The sequence below is a fragment of the Helianthus annuus genome, chromosome 16, assembly GCF_002127325.2.
Source record: "Helianthus annuus cultivar XRQ/B chromosome 16, HanXRQr2.0-SUNRISE, whole genome shotgun sequence".
In the NCBI taxonomy this organism is placed as follows: Eukaryota; Viridiplantae; Streptophyta; class Magnoliopsida; order Asterales; family Asteraceae; genus Helianthus; species Helianthus annuus.
Genome location: NC_035448.2, coordinates 140,725,007 through 140,741,625, shown reverse-complemented (window position 1 = coordinate 140,741,625; position 16,619 = coordinate 140,725,007). Strand labels below are relative to the sequence as shown.

Below are 16,619 nucleotides of genomic sequence, written 5' to 3'. Positions count from 1 at the left end.
ATTATAGTTAGCAGCATAAAAACATAGTTTATAATACAAAAAATTAAACCACATCATGGTTTACCACACAATCCAAGTTCATAGGCTTACCAACATCTAACACATACATACAAACTGTTTCAGTAGTTAACACTTACCAAAAACAACCCAACTTCCAAAAACACATACTTAAGTACAGACCAAAAGTTAGACTCGCTTAAACATCAAAAGATAAAGACATGAAAGGAGCTAGGTTTTAACCCTAGATGACCTCTTCCGATTATTTTTGCTGCTAGAAGACAGTTCCCCAATATTTTGACCTTCCACATCCTGCAACGAACGTTTACCATTCGGACTGGTGCCCGAATCCTTCTCGGCTTCGACAACAGAAGAGTCGGCGGTAACAGATACAACATCCTTGAATTAAATCACAAAACAACTACTAAAGTATCAAATAAGGTAATATAATCTACAGACAAGAAAAACAAAATCATAGAATCCATATTCACCTTTGAAATAGCAGCACCAGCCATCTGTGAGGACTCAGATAATCTCTCAACTTTGATTTCTGAACCTTCTTGACTAAACACCTATTATCAAGTTATTACCAAAAAAATTCAACTAAGTTATTTAAGCTACAAAAACTGGAAACCAAAAACACATCAATAAAAGATATCCAAAAACTATTACCTCATCAACAACCTCAAGACCATTACCATTACCAGCAACCAACTCAGCAAGTATGTCCGGATCATCACATAATTTTTGGATAGTGTAAACATGATAGTCATGGTTAAGGTTGTAATCAGAAACTTCAATTTTAAAAGCCAACTTTTTTTCAACCAACCGAGATATTTCATGTGGAAAACTCTCAGTATCATTGGCCTTCACTTGGCGTTCCCTTATATCACTCGCAGTTGAACCAATGAGCTTCGTTACATCTTTATCAAACATCACGAAAGAGATACTACCGGTTTCATCTTGGACTCTCAAATGTACCTTGAACCTGTAATAAATAGTAGTTAAATTACATTCACATTATAGGAAGCAATAAACCTAAAAAGCAACATTAACTTACTTAATGGTTATCGATGTACATTCTTTATCGCATTTCGGACAAACCAATGAAGTAGGAGACAGATTCATGACCTCATCAGAAATGATTTTAGCATATTGTAAGTATTCAGTTTTAGTCAACACCTTCTTGTTACAGTTTCGACATGCCGGATAAAACCACCCATAGTTTTCTTGAACAATTTTGATCGTTGCAACTACCACACATGACATTACCTATAAAATGAAAGACAAAACTTTATTAACATACTAATATTATAAAACATAGAAAACAGTAAAGGAAATTAAATGACTTTGAATGGATATAGAAATATTCATACGCTTTCAATCTCAATTATTTCATCAACATGTTTCTTAGGAGTATCAATTAGAAATTCTTGACGGACTGGAAATACACTCTGAGATGAAAGAATGGTTTGAGAAGAAGAAGCACCAACTTCAAAGTGTTTCACTAAAAGCCTATGAAAACAACATTCGTGTTAATACTCACACTCGTATTAAGAAAAATATGAAAAATAAGAAATATAATTCAGTAATAGTACCTCCTACGAAGTTCATTAACCTCATGAATTTCTTCGTTGAGAAACAGTCGAGTTCCAAACTTATCATTCTGAACGGTATATTGTCCTGCATGTAACAATATACATATACAACAAATTCATTACAAATGAAAAAAACACATTGCAAACACTAAAGTGAATGAATCAGTCAAATGTAAATTACCCTGCCACAGCTTAATCTTCGCATGCTGAATGACAGCCATGACATTCTCAATCGGATTGTTTTGCGTCAAGAAATCATTAAATTGTTGTGCATATCCATTCCACAAAGTACAACGAACTACTTCTCCCCTACAACAAACAGATAAAAAAAACAACATTAAAAGTTCCACTAAAATTTATACTATCTATTAGACCATATGTAATGGGGCTTTATAAGGGCATGAAAGATTTTGATAATGCCCTTACACCATTACTCATGGGCATTATAGGGGCATGAAGAGTGAGGGGCATTTCTATAATAATGCCCAAAGAGAAGAAAAATAATGGAAAGTAATAAATGAAATGAGCATTAACCATTACACCTTTTTTAAAAGGGCATTATGATGATGATGTGGTGAAAAATGCCCCTTAGTGGGCATTAACCATTACCTATGGTCTTAAAAGAACAATAATCAGTCACAATAAATAATGCCAATGATGTAATCTGTCTTTGTATTAAATGCAATGAATGTCCAACTCCCACATTAATTAAAGACAATAATAAAACAACAATCTGTCTTTACATTATTTCCAATGAATGTGCTAATAATAACATAATCATTAAAGAACCATAAACAGATATAAAAAAACATAAATAAGAAAAATCATTTAATGAATCCTCAATACATTAATTAAATACAATAATAACACACAAACAAATTTATTTAAGTGGGATAGAAAAATTTACTGCACATCTTGAAGATCAAAGTTCATCCTTTTTCTTTCATTCGGAAAGACTTCCATATCTCCACACGACACAACAATTCCAGCAACATCTAAAATGGAAAACATAGCAACAGTCATCAGATTCAAAAATGTAAGCAAAATATATATCAGACTATGAGAAACAGTCCTACCAACAGTGACCAGATTCTTTCCCTCTCCTTTAAGAATTTCTGAATGTGCCATGAAGTTAAATCCATAATCAACCCCTTCCCAACCACTGGCAAGTGTAACAACCGTACAACGGTAAAAGTTAATCTTGTAACCATGATTAACAACTTTGTAGGTATCATTGTTTTCTCCAACACCAAATCTGGATAGAATAACAACCTCATCCTCATGGAGTTGAGAGATAAACACAGGTATCAATGGAGCCTTAATACCTGCTTGAATTTTACGACCCTGACCATTGCAGTGAAATACCATAGTTTAGAAATAATCAACCAAACGATACCTTATTATTTCTAAACTTCTGAAACAATTAGTAAGATACCATACCATCAAATTTAATAAGACTAAAACAAAGAAAACCAAATAATATTCAACTCAGTTTCATGACATGAAACACTAAAACAAAACACAAAATATACACAAAAGATTGAACTCAGTTTGATGAAATGAAACACTAAAACAAAACACAAAATATACAAAGAGAAAATATACACAAAAGTAAATTACACAAATCACAAAAAAACTTTCAAAAAAAAACCTTCCATTTCATTTCATGTCACCAAGAGAAAAAGTATGCATCTTTCTTTCTTTATAACTCACCCTAAACTCATCTAACACTAAAACAAACATACTTTTGAGAAGTTTAGAAATAAACAACCAAACGATACCTCAAAAAAAATATAAAACATACTTTTCAGAAAATATAGATAAGCCCAAATAACACAAAACAAAGAAACAATTAGTAAGATACCATACCATCAAATTTAATAAGACTAAAACAAAGAAAGACCAAATAATATTCAACTCAGTTTCATGACATGAAACACTAAAACAAAACACAAAATACACACTAAAACAAAACATACTTTTGAGAACACAAAATATACACAAAAGTAAATTACATAAATCACAAAAAACTTTCAAAAACAACCTTCCATTTCGTTTCATGTCACCAAGATTAAAACTTCAAAAAACTTTTCATCTGTGATTCTTTATAACTCACCCTAAACTCATTTAACACTAAAACAAACATACTTTATGCTTTCACAGAACAAACATCTATCGATGATCAATAATCAACTAAACTCAGTTTCATGACATGAAACACTAAAACAAAACACAAAATACACACTAAAACAAAACATACTTTTCAGAACACAAAATATACACAAAAGTAAATTACACAAATCACAAAAAACTTTCAAAAACAACCTCCCATTTCGTTTCATGTAACCAAGATTAAAACTTCAAAAAACTTTTCATCTGTGATTCTTTATAACTCACCCTAAACTCATCTAACACTAAAACAAACATACTTTATGCTTTCACAGGACAAACATCTATCGATGATCAATAACCAACTAAACAATATTCATGTTCAGTCCTTTATATCTAACCCTAAAACATGTAAGAGTATCAGAAAAAACACAAACCTAAATTGTCCAAAGACCACAAACACAAACATCTATTACACAACCAAGAAGCTTAGAAATAAAAAACAAACCCAAAATCATGGGGATTAGAGAATCATCTCTGTATAAACACTAAAACAGTAAAATAAGAGAATCATCACTACACAAATACTAATACCTTCTTATCGATCAACACGAGATCCATCCGAAAGGGCTGAATCCATTTGCGGATGATTCGACACTTGATAGTCCACATATCTTTGGATGGATTCAAATCGTCTATGAAACTGAGTGACAAACACTGTGATTCACCGACGGATTTATTCTCCGATGACATTTTGCCGAGAATGCTTTGTAACAGAAACCCTAGATTTTCTTGAGAAATCGCCTGAAATGAAGAAAGAGAGAAATGTAGAAATTTGAATGAAGAAAGCTTTGTGCTATATGTTTCAAAATTGAGAAGAAAGAGACGGTGATATGAGGGTTTGCGCGGTATGGAAAAACAGTTTGAACAGAGATCTGACGGCATCTACTACATCATGGGAAGAGTATGGGTTCCTCTGTTTGGTGATCTTAGAGAACTTGTAATGGATGAAGCACACAAGTCACGATATTCTATTCACCCGGGATCGGACAAGATGTATCACGATCTTAAGGTTATGTATTGGTGGCCGAATATGAAAGCCCTCATCGCCACGTACGTGAGTAAATGCTTAACTTGTGCTAGAGTTAAAGCGGAACACCAGAAGCCTTCGGGTCTACTACAGCAGCCAGAAATACCTAAGTGGAAGTGGGAACAGATCGCTATGGATTTCGTTACTGGATTACCAAGAACTCAGGCTGGAAACGACACTATATGGGTGATTGTTGATCGACTCACGAAATCGGCACATTTTCTAGCAATCAAGGAAACAGATAAGTTTTCGCAGCTTGCAGCGGTATATCTTAAGGAGGTAGTTGCTCGACACGGAGTGCCAACTTCTATCATCTCAGATCGAGATCCGCGCTTTACTTCTGAATTATGGCAGTCTATGCACAAATTGTTCGGTTCGAAACTTGATATGAGCACCGCTTACCACCCACAGACGGATGGTCAGAGTGAGCGCACTATTCAGACACTTGAAGACATGCTGCGGGCATGTGTGATCGATTTTGGGAAGGGATGGGAAAGACACTTGCCGTTAATAGAGTTCTCCTACAACAACAGCTACCACACAAGTATTCAGGCAGCTCCGTTCGAAGCATTGTATGGGCGGAAATGTCGTTCTCCTCTCTGTTGGGCGGAAGTAGGTGACAGTCAACTCACAGGTCCTGAACTCATTCTGGAAACTTCGCAAAATATAGCTCGGATAAGGGATCGTATGGCAGCAGCGCGTGATCGTCAGAAAAGTTATGCTAACAAGCGTAGAAAGCCTTTAGAGTTCGAAGTTAATGATCGGGTTATGTTGAAAGTTTCACCGTGGAAGGGCGTTGTACGCTTTGGAAAGCGTGGCAAGCTTAATCCACGTTACATTGGGCCATTCAAAATTCTTGAGCGGATCGGTAAAGTCGCTTACAGACTCGAGTTACCTGCGGAATTAGGTAATGTTCACAATGTCTTTCACGTTTCGCAACTAAAGAAGTGTCTGGTTGATGAGACACTGGTTGTGCCATTTCAAGAGCTCAAGTTGGATGACAAGCTGCAGTTTGTTGAAGAGCCTATTGAAATCATGGATCGGGAGGTCAAGGTGCGTAAACACAGTCGAATTCCGATTGTTAGGGTTCGTTGGAATTCAAGGCGTGGACCGGAGTTCACGTGGGAACGCGAGGATCAGATGAAACTAAAGTACCCTCACCTCTTTCCCAAAGACAAGGCAGAGTCAAGCAAAACTAGTGAATCTCGGGACGAGATTCCCCTTCAAGTTGGGGATGATGTAACACCTGAGGAAAATCCGCAACAATCTTGAATTGTCACTTCACTCTCTTGTACCTGCTTGCCAAATTTCGGGACGAAATTTCTTTCAAGTTGGGGATGATGTGACAACCCGACTTCTTGAGGTTAGTATTATCCTATTCCCCGACTCCTTTGTTGTATTTACATATCCTAGATCAGTGTGTTAGTGGGTATATGTTGCAAACCTGTACTTGTTAATGAGTAACGTATTGGAATACTGGATTTTGCTAAGACATCTTTCAACCAAAGATCCTTCGACCGAAAGGTCCAACCTTCGAAGGATCATATAACCGAAAGATCCAGCCTTCGAAGGATCACGAAACATAACCTTCGACCCAAGATCTATCCTTCGACCCAGGATAGGACCCTTCGACAATCCTTCGGACTAAGAAGGATCCTTCGAGCCAAGACCCAATCCTTCGATGTGAGGCCTTAACTTTCGGCCCAACTTGTTACCGGCCCAAACCCCCACCTATATTAAACAGCAGTTACGTAGAAGGCATAGAGTCAATCGAACAATTCCAAACCCTAGAAACCTTTTGGGCGACGGCAGAAATCAGGAACCTCCTGTTGTGTTCATCATCATATTCTCATCCATCATTCGGTTAGTATAATCCTTTGCATATTGTTCCTATGTGATGCTCTCAATTACATGATCTTGTTTGATAGATAGTTCATGCATGGAACTAGGGTTTAACAGGTAGGTGATTGATTGACGATTTCTGTGATATAATGTGGATTGATGTTATTGTTCCACGTTCTTGTTTCAATCGATTAGGGTTAATTTGGTGAATGGGTTCGGGTCGTTGTAGAACCGGACTAGGGTTAATCGGTTGTATTCTAGCCAATCGGATAGGCTTTTGATTATTGTTGTTCGGTTATCATGATCTTTTTGAACATTACATCGTACATTAGAGCACAAGTATGCACTCATTCACACACGTTCACAGACTGACTCCTGGTGAAAACACAAAACGTGATTGCTGGATCGTATGATTAGGGTTTCTGTAACCGAAAGATGCTGTAATTGATTGTTAATTGTTAAGTGTAACCGAAAGATAACTGTGGTAGTCGAAGGATAACTGGCACGTTCGAAACATGACATTTGGTTCGAAACATGACACTTGGTTCGAAACATAGCACTTGGTTCGAAACATAGCACTTGGTTCGAAACATAGCAGTTGGTTCGAAACATATCTGTTGTGATCGAAAGATGAGTGTACCGAAACATATATATATTATGATCGAAAGATGAGTGTATCGAAACATATCCGTTGTGTTCGAAAGATGAGTGTACCGAAACATAACTGTTGTTGTCGAATGATAACTGTGAATCGAAAGATGACTAATGTGTCGAATGATTAAATGAGAAATGATACGTGTTGTGCTTGTATGCAAACTGACTGTTATGTGTAACTATCATAGGGCTTGGTAAATCACTGTTGTTAAAAGAGTAATTAATTCTACCGAGCAATCCCAGGTGAGTTCACTACATTCGAGCATGCGTCCCAGTGGTTGGGGACAATCAGTGGGTATCCCATGGGGGGGATAAGTCTTTGGGTAAAAACGGGTATATTGGTTAATATTCTCACCTATCATCTTTTGTAAGTCCCTCATCGGGTATTAGTTAGTAGCGCTACTTAGGTTTGGCACCCTCACCCCGTGCCTGTAGAGGACGGAGGTGAACTAATGACCCAGTCTGGCCCAGTACTAGATAGGAGTACGTGGGAAGGGCAGTCATGTATTTCAGGAGCCGTCCGTGTTTGGAAATGAGATATTAACAATATTACTTGCATTGGGTATTGAACTATTTTATATACAACGGGTAATCAACCGTTTTCTAAAACTGTGAACTCGCCAGCTTTGTCTGATACACGTGTTACATGCTCGCAGGTCCTTAGGTACTTGGAAAGCAGGAACTTGCTGGCTGGAGGGCGCGAGTGGTCATGGTTGCTTGATGGATTTATTATTAGACATTTATTTACTATGATTGATTGGATAACATTTATATTACGATACATTAACGCTTCCGCTAAACTTATGGTTTTTGAATAACTTATGTTGGGATTTCAGTATCTTTAAATAATGAAGTTTTATTTCAAACTTGTGATTCAATGTAATTGGTGGCTCATTGCTAGTCGTCACACGCCTAGCAGGGACACTCCCTAGGTGGTAATTTTGGGGGTGTGACAGTTTGGTATCAGAGCCACTGGTTATAGTGAATTGGTTTTAAAAATGTTTTATAAAACCAGACTATAACTGAACTGATACGACATACTGATACGACATGGACCATGACACTCAGCTCCAGGCAGCAAGGTTCGTCTCTTGTTTACTATTGTATAATACAGTTAGTACATACTCATGATTGATATCACACTCGAACACACACATGCCATTACAATACGAATTACTATGCTACCTGTCCATACTACGTGTTTTTAAGAGTAGGACTCTTCTTGTGTTTACATGATCTATGTTGTGATATCGACGGTCGTACTGTATGAATTAGGGGAAACCTTCTAACATGAGTAGGGAGGAACTGAGATAAGCATGCAAATCAGGTTATTATTATGGGTGCACACATAATAACAACGTGAGGTGCATGTGAGTCCCAGTAAATCTCGACTAGTGTGAAAAAGGAATTCCGCGTTGTTAGTCAATGTTGTATTAGAACCTCGAAAACTGTGAATACTATAGCAATACTTGACATTCGCCTGAAATGGTCTGTTAATTTGTTACTTCTTCCCATACTTATAGAATCATGAACGGACGTGGTGGAGGTCGTCGTGGTGGACGCGGTGGGCGTGGTGGAGGCCGCGGTGGCGGACAAGGCGAAATCCATATGACTCAAGCTGAGCTAGAGGCATTACTCAACGCCCAGGTGGCTGCAGCCTTGGCAGCTTATCAGGCTGGTATGACATGTACCAGACATTCTTTCCTTTGAATCGTGAACTTGAGTCTTACTTGTTGGTTTATTTTCTTTCGTTAATAGGTCAGCCGGCGCCACAAAACCAGCCTCACCCACCGGTCTGCACTTTTAAAACTTTCATGGATTGCAAGCCACAGACGTTCAGTGGCACTGAAGGGGCTGTAGGACTTATACGCTGGTTCGAAAAGGCGGAGTCAGTGTTTGCGATATGTAACTGCCCAGTTGGGGATAGGGTAAAGTTTGCAGCAGGCACGCTTCAGGATGGTGCCTTGACCTGGTGGAATGCCCAGGTCCAACTGCTAGGTATTGAGGCGGCGAACGCCACTACGTGGGATGATTTCAAGGAACTGATGAGAGAGGAATATTGCCCTCGAGACGAGATACAGAAGTTAGAGAATGAGTACTACGATCTAAAAATGGTGGGGTCTGAAATTGAGGCGTATGTGAAGCGGTCGTACGAGTTAGCTGATTTGTGTCCGACTCTGTCCCGACCCATGTCCCGAAGAATCGAGTTGTTTATTAAGGGGTTACCTCCACGGGTGAAGGGTTTAGTTACAGCGGCGAACCTCAATAACCTAACTCAGATTGTTAGATTGGCGCATAAGATCGTTGACCAGGAGGTGGAGAGCGACTCATTGCCACCTCGTATTTCTAGCACTACCACAGCTGCCACTACTTCCACTGCATCTGCTGTTGATAGCAAACGTAAGTGGAACGATGCGGACAAGGGGTCCAACTCTGCACAGCCTCAGAAGAAGACGGATACTGGCAGCACCCGCAGTTTCAGTCAGACAGCATCAGTAAATCAGAACTCGAGTAACAGATCAGGGCAGGGATCATATGCGGGGAAGCTACCCTTGTGCAGCAAGTGTGATTTTCATCACAAGGGGCAGTGTACTCGAGTTTGTCATCGGTGTAATCGACCGGGGCACAAGGCCAGGGATTGTAGGACCACACTTCCAGCTCAGCAGCAGCCAGCGCAGCAGGCGGGTAGGCAACAGCCTCAGCAAACTCAGGGTAATCAGAAAGGGTGTTATCAGTGTGGGGCCGAGGGGCACTTCAAGCGAGACTGCCCTCAGCTGAGACAGAACACAGGGGGTGGTAACGGGAATAACAATGCAGGGAACAACGGGGGTAATGTTGCGCGTGGGCGCGGGTTTGTGCTGGGAGCTGGGGAAGCGCGGAACGACGGCAACGTGGTTACTGGTACGTTTTCAGTAAACGGTGTTATTGCTTCTATTTTATTTGATTCTGGTGCCGACTGGAGTTACGTGTCTTTAGAGTTTAGCTCCCAATTAGGGTTAAGTCCTACACTTCTTGTAATGAAACACATAGTAGAAATTGCAAATGGTAAAACAATCGAAGCTACACATGTTCTATTTGGGTGTAAAATCGATCTTCTGGGTCAAGTTTTCGACATTGACTTGATTCCTATTACTCTTGGAAGCTTCGACGTGATCGTTGGTATGGACTGGTTGTCCAAGTATCAAACAGAGATTCTCTGCAAGGAGAAGATCATACGTGTTCCCCTTCCCAGTGGGGAATTTCTATCAGTTCAAGGTCATCGCAGCGGGACCCCAGTTAGCATTGTTTCGGCAATGAAGGCTCAGAAGTATTTGCGTAAGGGCTATCCTGCTATATTAGCTCTTGTTACCGATTCATCGTCTGATGAAAGGAAGATCGAGGATCTTCCAGTTGTTCGGGAATATCCTGACGTATTTCCTGAGGAACTTCCTGGTTTACCTCCACATCGTCAGGTGGAATTCCAGATTGACCTCGCCCCAGCGGCAGCCCCAGTTGCTCGTGCTCCTTATCGTCTTGCGCCAGGAGAACTGCAGGAATTATCAAACCAACTCCAAGAGCTGTTGGATAGGGGTTTCATCTGACCTAGCTCTTCCCCCTGGGGAGCCCCAGTCTTATTTGTGAAGAAGAAGGACGGGTCCTTACGAATGTGTATAGATTATCGCGAGCTCAACAAGATGACGATCAAAAACCGTTATCCTTTGCCTCGTATTGACGACCTGTTTGACCAGTTACAAGGGTCGAGCTTTTACTCTAAGATCGACTTAAGGTCTGATTATCATCAAGTGCGAGTCAGAGAGGAAGACGTTCCCAAAACCGCGTTTCGGACGCGATACGGTCACTATGAGTTCTTGGTTATGCCATTCGGGTTAACCAACGCACCAGCGGTTTTCATGGACCTCATGAACCGCGTGTGCAAGCCATACCTTGACGACTTCGTTATCGTTTTTATTGACGACATTCTAATTTACTCCAAGAACAAGGAGGATCACGAGCGGCACCTACGCCTTATCCTAGAACTCCTGAGGAGGGAGCAGTTGTACGCAAAGTTTTCTAAGTGTGATTTTTGGATACGGGAGGTACATTTTCTGGGGCATATAGTCAATGAGGTAGGCATACATGTGGATCCTGCCAAAGTTGACGCCATTAGAAATTGGGCGGCACCAAAGAACCCTTCGGAGGTGCGGCAATTTCTCGGTCTAGCAGGGTATTATCGCCGTTTCATTCAGAACTTCTCAAAGATTGCACAGCCACTCACCTCGTTAACACAGAAGAAAGTAGTTTACTCTTGGGGGACGAAACAGGAGGATGCTTTCCAGCTTTTGAAACAAAGGTTATGCAGCGCACCAATCTTATCTCTACCGGATGGCACTGAGGATTTTGTAGTTTATTGTGATGCTTCGATTCAGGGTCTCGGTTGCGTGTTGATGCAACGCGAGAAAGTGATAGCTTACGCTTCTCGACAGTTGAAGGTTCACGAGAGGAACTACACGACACATGACTTGGAGTTAGGAGCAGTAGTGTTTGCGCTAAAGATTTGGAGGCACTATTTATACGGTACGAAATGCACAATCTACACCGACCACAAGAGCCTTCAGCATATCTTCGACCAAAGAGAATTGAATATGCGACAGCGTCGTTGGGTGGAATTGTTCAATGATTACGAGTGTGCCATCAAATATCACCCAGGTAAAGCTAACGTTGTGGCGGATGCACTTAGCCGCAAAGAAACGAAACCTAAACGCGTTCGCGCATTACAGCTCACTATCCATTCCAGCCTTCCTGATAGGATTCGTACGGCCCAGACTGAGGCATTGAAGGAAGAGAACATTAAAACTGAGGGTTTGCGCGGTATGGAAAAACAGTTTGAACAGAGATCTGACGGCATCTACTACATCATGGGAAGAGTATGGGTTCCTCTGTTTGGTGATCTTAGAGAACTTGTAATGGATGAAGCACACAAGTCACGATATTCTATTCACCCGGGATCGGACAAGATGTATCACGATCTTAAGGTTATGTATTGGTGGCCGAATATGAAAGCCCTCATCGCCACGTACGTGAGTAAATGCTTAACTTGTGCTAGAGTTAAAGCGGAACACCAGAAGCCTTCGGGTCTACTACAGCAGCCAGAAATACCTAAGTGGAAGTGGGAACAGATCGCTATGGATTTCGTTACTGGATTACCAAGAACTCAGGCTGGAAACGACACTATATGGGTGATTGTTGATCGACTCACGAAATCGGCACATTTTCTAGCAATCAAGGAAACAGATAAGTTTTCGCAGCTTGCAGCGGTATATCTTAAGGAGGTAGTTGCTCGACACGGAGTGCCAACTTCTATCATCTCAGATCGAGATCCGCGCTTTACTTCTGAATTATGGCAGTCTATGCACAAATTGTTCGGTTCGAAACTTGATATGAGCACCGCTTACCACCCACAGACGGATGGTCAGAGTGAGCGCACTATTCAGACACTTGAAGACATGCTGCGGGCATGTGTGATCGATTTTGGGAAGGGATGGGAAAGACACTTGCCGTTAATAGAGTTCTCCTACAACAACAGCTACCACACAAGTATTCAGGCAGCTCCGTTCGAAGCATTGTATGGGCGGAAATGTCGTTCTCCTCTCTGTTGGGCGGAAGTAGGTGACAGTCAACTCACAGGTCCTGAACTCATTCTGGAAACTTCGCAAAATATAGCTCGGATAAGGGATCGTATGGCAGCAGCGCGTGATCGTCAGAAAAGTTATGCTAACAAGCGTAGAAAGCCTTTAGAGTTCGAAGTTAATGATCGGGTTATGTTGAAAGTTTCACCGTGGAAGGGCGTTGTACGCTTTGGAAAGCGTGGCAAGCTTAATCCACGTTACATTGGGCCATTCAAAATTCTTGAGCGGATCGGTAAAGTCGCTTACAGACTCGAGTTACCTGCGGAATTAGGTAATGTTCACAATGTCTTTCACGTTTCGCAACTAAAGAAGTGTCTGGTTGATGAGACACTGGTTGTGCCATTTCAAGAGCTCAAGTTGGATGACAAGCTGCAGTTTGTTGAAGAGCCTATTGAAATCATGGATCGGGAGGTCAAGGTGCGTAAACACAGTCGAATTCCGATTGTTAGGGTTCGTTGGAATTCAAGGCGTGGACCGGAGTTCACGTGGGAACGCGAGGATCAGATGAAACTAAAGTACCCTCACCTCTTTCCCAAAGACAAGGCAGAGTCAAGCAAAACTAGTGAATCTCGGGACGAGATTCCCCTTCAAGTTGGGGATGATGTAACACCTGAGGAAAATCCGCAACAATCTTGAATTGTCACTTCACTCTCTTGTACCTGCTTGCCAAATTTCGGGACGAAATTTCTTTCAAGTTGGGGATGATGTGACAACCCGACTTCTTGAGGTTAGTATTATCCTATTCCCCGACTCCTTTGTTGTATTTACATATCCTAGATCAGTGTGTTAGTGGGTATATGTTGCAAACCTGTACTTGTTAATGAGTAACGTATTGGAATACTGGATTTTGCTAAGACATCTTTCAACCAAAGATCCTTCGACCGAAAGGTCCAACCTTCGAAGGATCATATAACCGAAAGATCCAGCCTTCGAAGGATCACGAAACATAACCTTCGACCCAAGATCTATCCTTCGACCCAGGATAGGACCCTTCGACAATCCTTCGGACTAAGAAGGATCCTTCGAGCCAAGACCCAATCCTTCGATGTGAGGCCTTAACTTTCGGCCCAACTTGTTACCGGCCCAAACCCCCACCTATATTAAACAGCAGTTACGTAGAAGGCATAGAGTCAATCGAACAATTCCAAACCCTAGAAACCTTTTGGGCGACGGCAGAAATCAGGAACCTCCTGTTGTGTTCATCATCATATTCTCATCCATCATTCGGTTAGTATAATCCTTTGCATATTGTTCCTATGTGATGCTCTCAATTACATGATCTTGTTTGATAGATAGTTCATGCATGGAACTAGGGTTTAACAGGTAGGTGATTGATTGACGATTTCTGTGATATAATGTGGATTGATGTTATTGTTCCACGTTCTTGTTTCAATCGATTAGGGTTAATTTGGTGAATGGGTTCGGGTCGTTGTAGAACCGGACTAGGGTTAATCGGTTGTATTCTAGCCAATCGGATAGGCTTTTGATTATTGTTGTTCGGTTATCATGATCTTTTTGAACATTACATCGTACATTAGAGCACAAGTATGCACTCATTCACACACGTTCACAGACTGACTCCTGGTGAAAACACAAAACGTGATTGCTGGATCGTATGATTAGGGTTTCTGTAACCGAAAGATGCTGTAATTGATTGTTAATTGTTAAGTGTAACCGAAAGATAACTGTGGTAGTCGAAGGATAACTGGCACGTTCGAAACATGACATTTGGTTCGAAACATGACACTTGGTTCGAAACATAGCACTTGGTTCGAAACATAGCACTTGGTTCGAAACATAGCAGTTGGTTCGAAACATATCTGGTGTGATCGAAAGATGAGTGTACCGAAACATATATATATATTATGATCGAAAGATGAGTGTATCGAAACATATCCGTTGTGTTCGAAAGATGAGTGTACCGAAACATAACTGTTGTTGTCGAATGATAACTGTGAATCGAAAGATGACTAATGTGTCGAATGATTAAATGAGAAATGATACGTGTTGTGCTTGTATGCAAACTGACTGTTATGTGTAACTATCATAGGGCTTGGTAAATCACTGTTGTTAAAAGAGTAATTAATTCTACCGAGCAATCCCAGGTGAGTTCACTACATTCGAGCATGCGTCCCAGTGGTTGGGGACAATCAGTGGGTATCCCATGGGGGGGATAAGTCTTTGGGTAAAAACGGGTATATTGGTTAATATTCTCACCTATCATCTTTTGTAAGTCCCTCATCGGGTATTAGTTAGTAGCGCTACTTAGGTTTGGCACCCTCACCCCGTGCCTGTAGAGGACGGAGGTGAACTAATGACCCAGTCTGGCCCAGTACTAGATAGGAGTACGTGGGAAGGGCAGTCATGTATTTCAGGAGCCGTCCGTGTTTGGAAATGAGATATTAACAATATTACTTGCATTGGGTATTGAACTATTTTATATACAACGGGTAATCAACCGTTTTCTAAAACTGTGAACTCGCCAGCTTTGTCTGATACACGTGTTACATGCTCGCAGGTCCTTAGGTACTTGGAAAGCAGGAACTTGCTGGCTGGAGGGCGCGAGTGGTCATGGTTGCTTGATGGATTTATTATTAGACATTTATTTACTATGATTGATTGGATAACATTTATATTACGATACATTAACGCTTCCGCTAAACTTATGGTTTTTGAATAACTTATGTTGGGATTTCAGTATCTTTAAATAATGAAGTTTTATTTCAAACTTGTGATTCAATGTAATTGGTGGCTCATTGCTAGTCGTCACACGCCTAGCAGGGACACTCCCTAGGTGGTAATTTTGGGGGTGTGACAAGCGGAATGACATCAGCGGAGTCTATGTGGCATCCTATGTGGCATAGCTAATATCATGACAAGTAAGCAAAGTGATGTCAGCTTCTAAGCTCCTTTTATATATAGTATAGATTGTAATAGGTGGTTGACTTAGTAGCTTACTAAGGAGTTTGTAATTGTGAATTTTGGGTGATGAATAAAGCTTATGTTTGCCGTTAAAAAAAACTAAGAGAGAATTTTCATACGAAGGTGAGGAGGGAGTGACAAGTGTCATTGGTAGGAAGGGTAATTTAGTTTTTTTTTTTCAAGTGAACTAGTTTCTCCCTTAATTTCAAATGGCTATAACCTTCTCATACGCTAATATTTAAAAAATTACACCGTATTAACGAGCATCTCATTCTATTTAAATCGAGCAGCCTATTGCTATAGTTTTCTTAAAATATTACAGGATTTTGAACACCAGTTACGTGATTATGTGATTTTGAATACCCAGTACCCATTACGTGAGTACGTGATTTTGAATGCCCAGTACATGACTACGTGATTTTTAAATAACCGTTACGTGATTACACATTCAACATAAATCATTATACATTCAATATAAATTCATTACGTGATTACACATTCATTGTGATTTTTTATAACTAATGTTAATACAATTATACTTATCACGTGATTACACATTCAAAAATAAAAACTTGATTGTTTATGTTTTATTACGTGATTACATCTCTAATATATAATTTTGTATATAATTTATTCTTAATACGTGAGTATACCTGAAATATTAGGTATTCAAAATCATTTGGTCACGTAATAATACATAGTCAACTATTGTTATGTAATTACGTAATGACTTAGTGGGGT

General features: G+C 40.3%; 1 protein-coding gene across 1 annotated transcript; it reads right to left on the bottom strand.

The window, feature by feature from the left end:
• Nucleotides 1-228: 228 nt before the first annotated feature.
• Nucleotides 229-4,457, bottom strand: LOC110917623 (replication protein A 70 kDa DNA-binding subunit B-like). The gene is made up of 10 exons (XM_022162115.2): nucleotides 4,299-4,457; nucleotides 2,672-2,939; nucleotides 2,503-2,590; nucleotides 1,777-1,904; nucleotides 1,596-1,680; nucleotides 1,374-1,512; nucleotides 1,058-1,269; nucleotides 670-985; nucleotides 489-569; nucleotides 229-396 (listed from the first exon to the last, which is right to left on the bottom strand). The coding sequence occupies exons 1-10, from the start codon at nucleotides 4,455-4,457 to the stop codon at nucleotides 229-231; spliced, it is 1,644 nt and encodes a 547-aa protein (XP_022017807.2).
• Nucleotides 4,458-16,619: the final 12,162 nt, after the last annotated feature.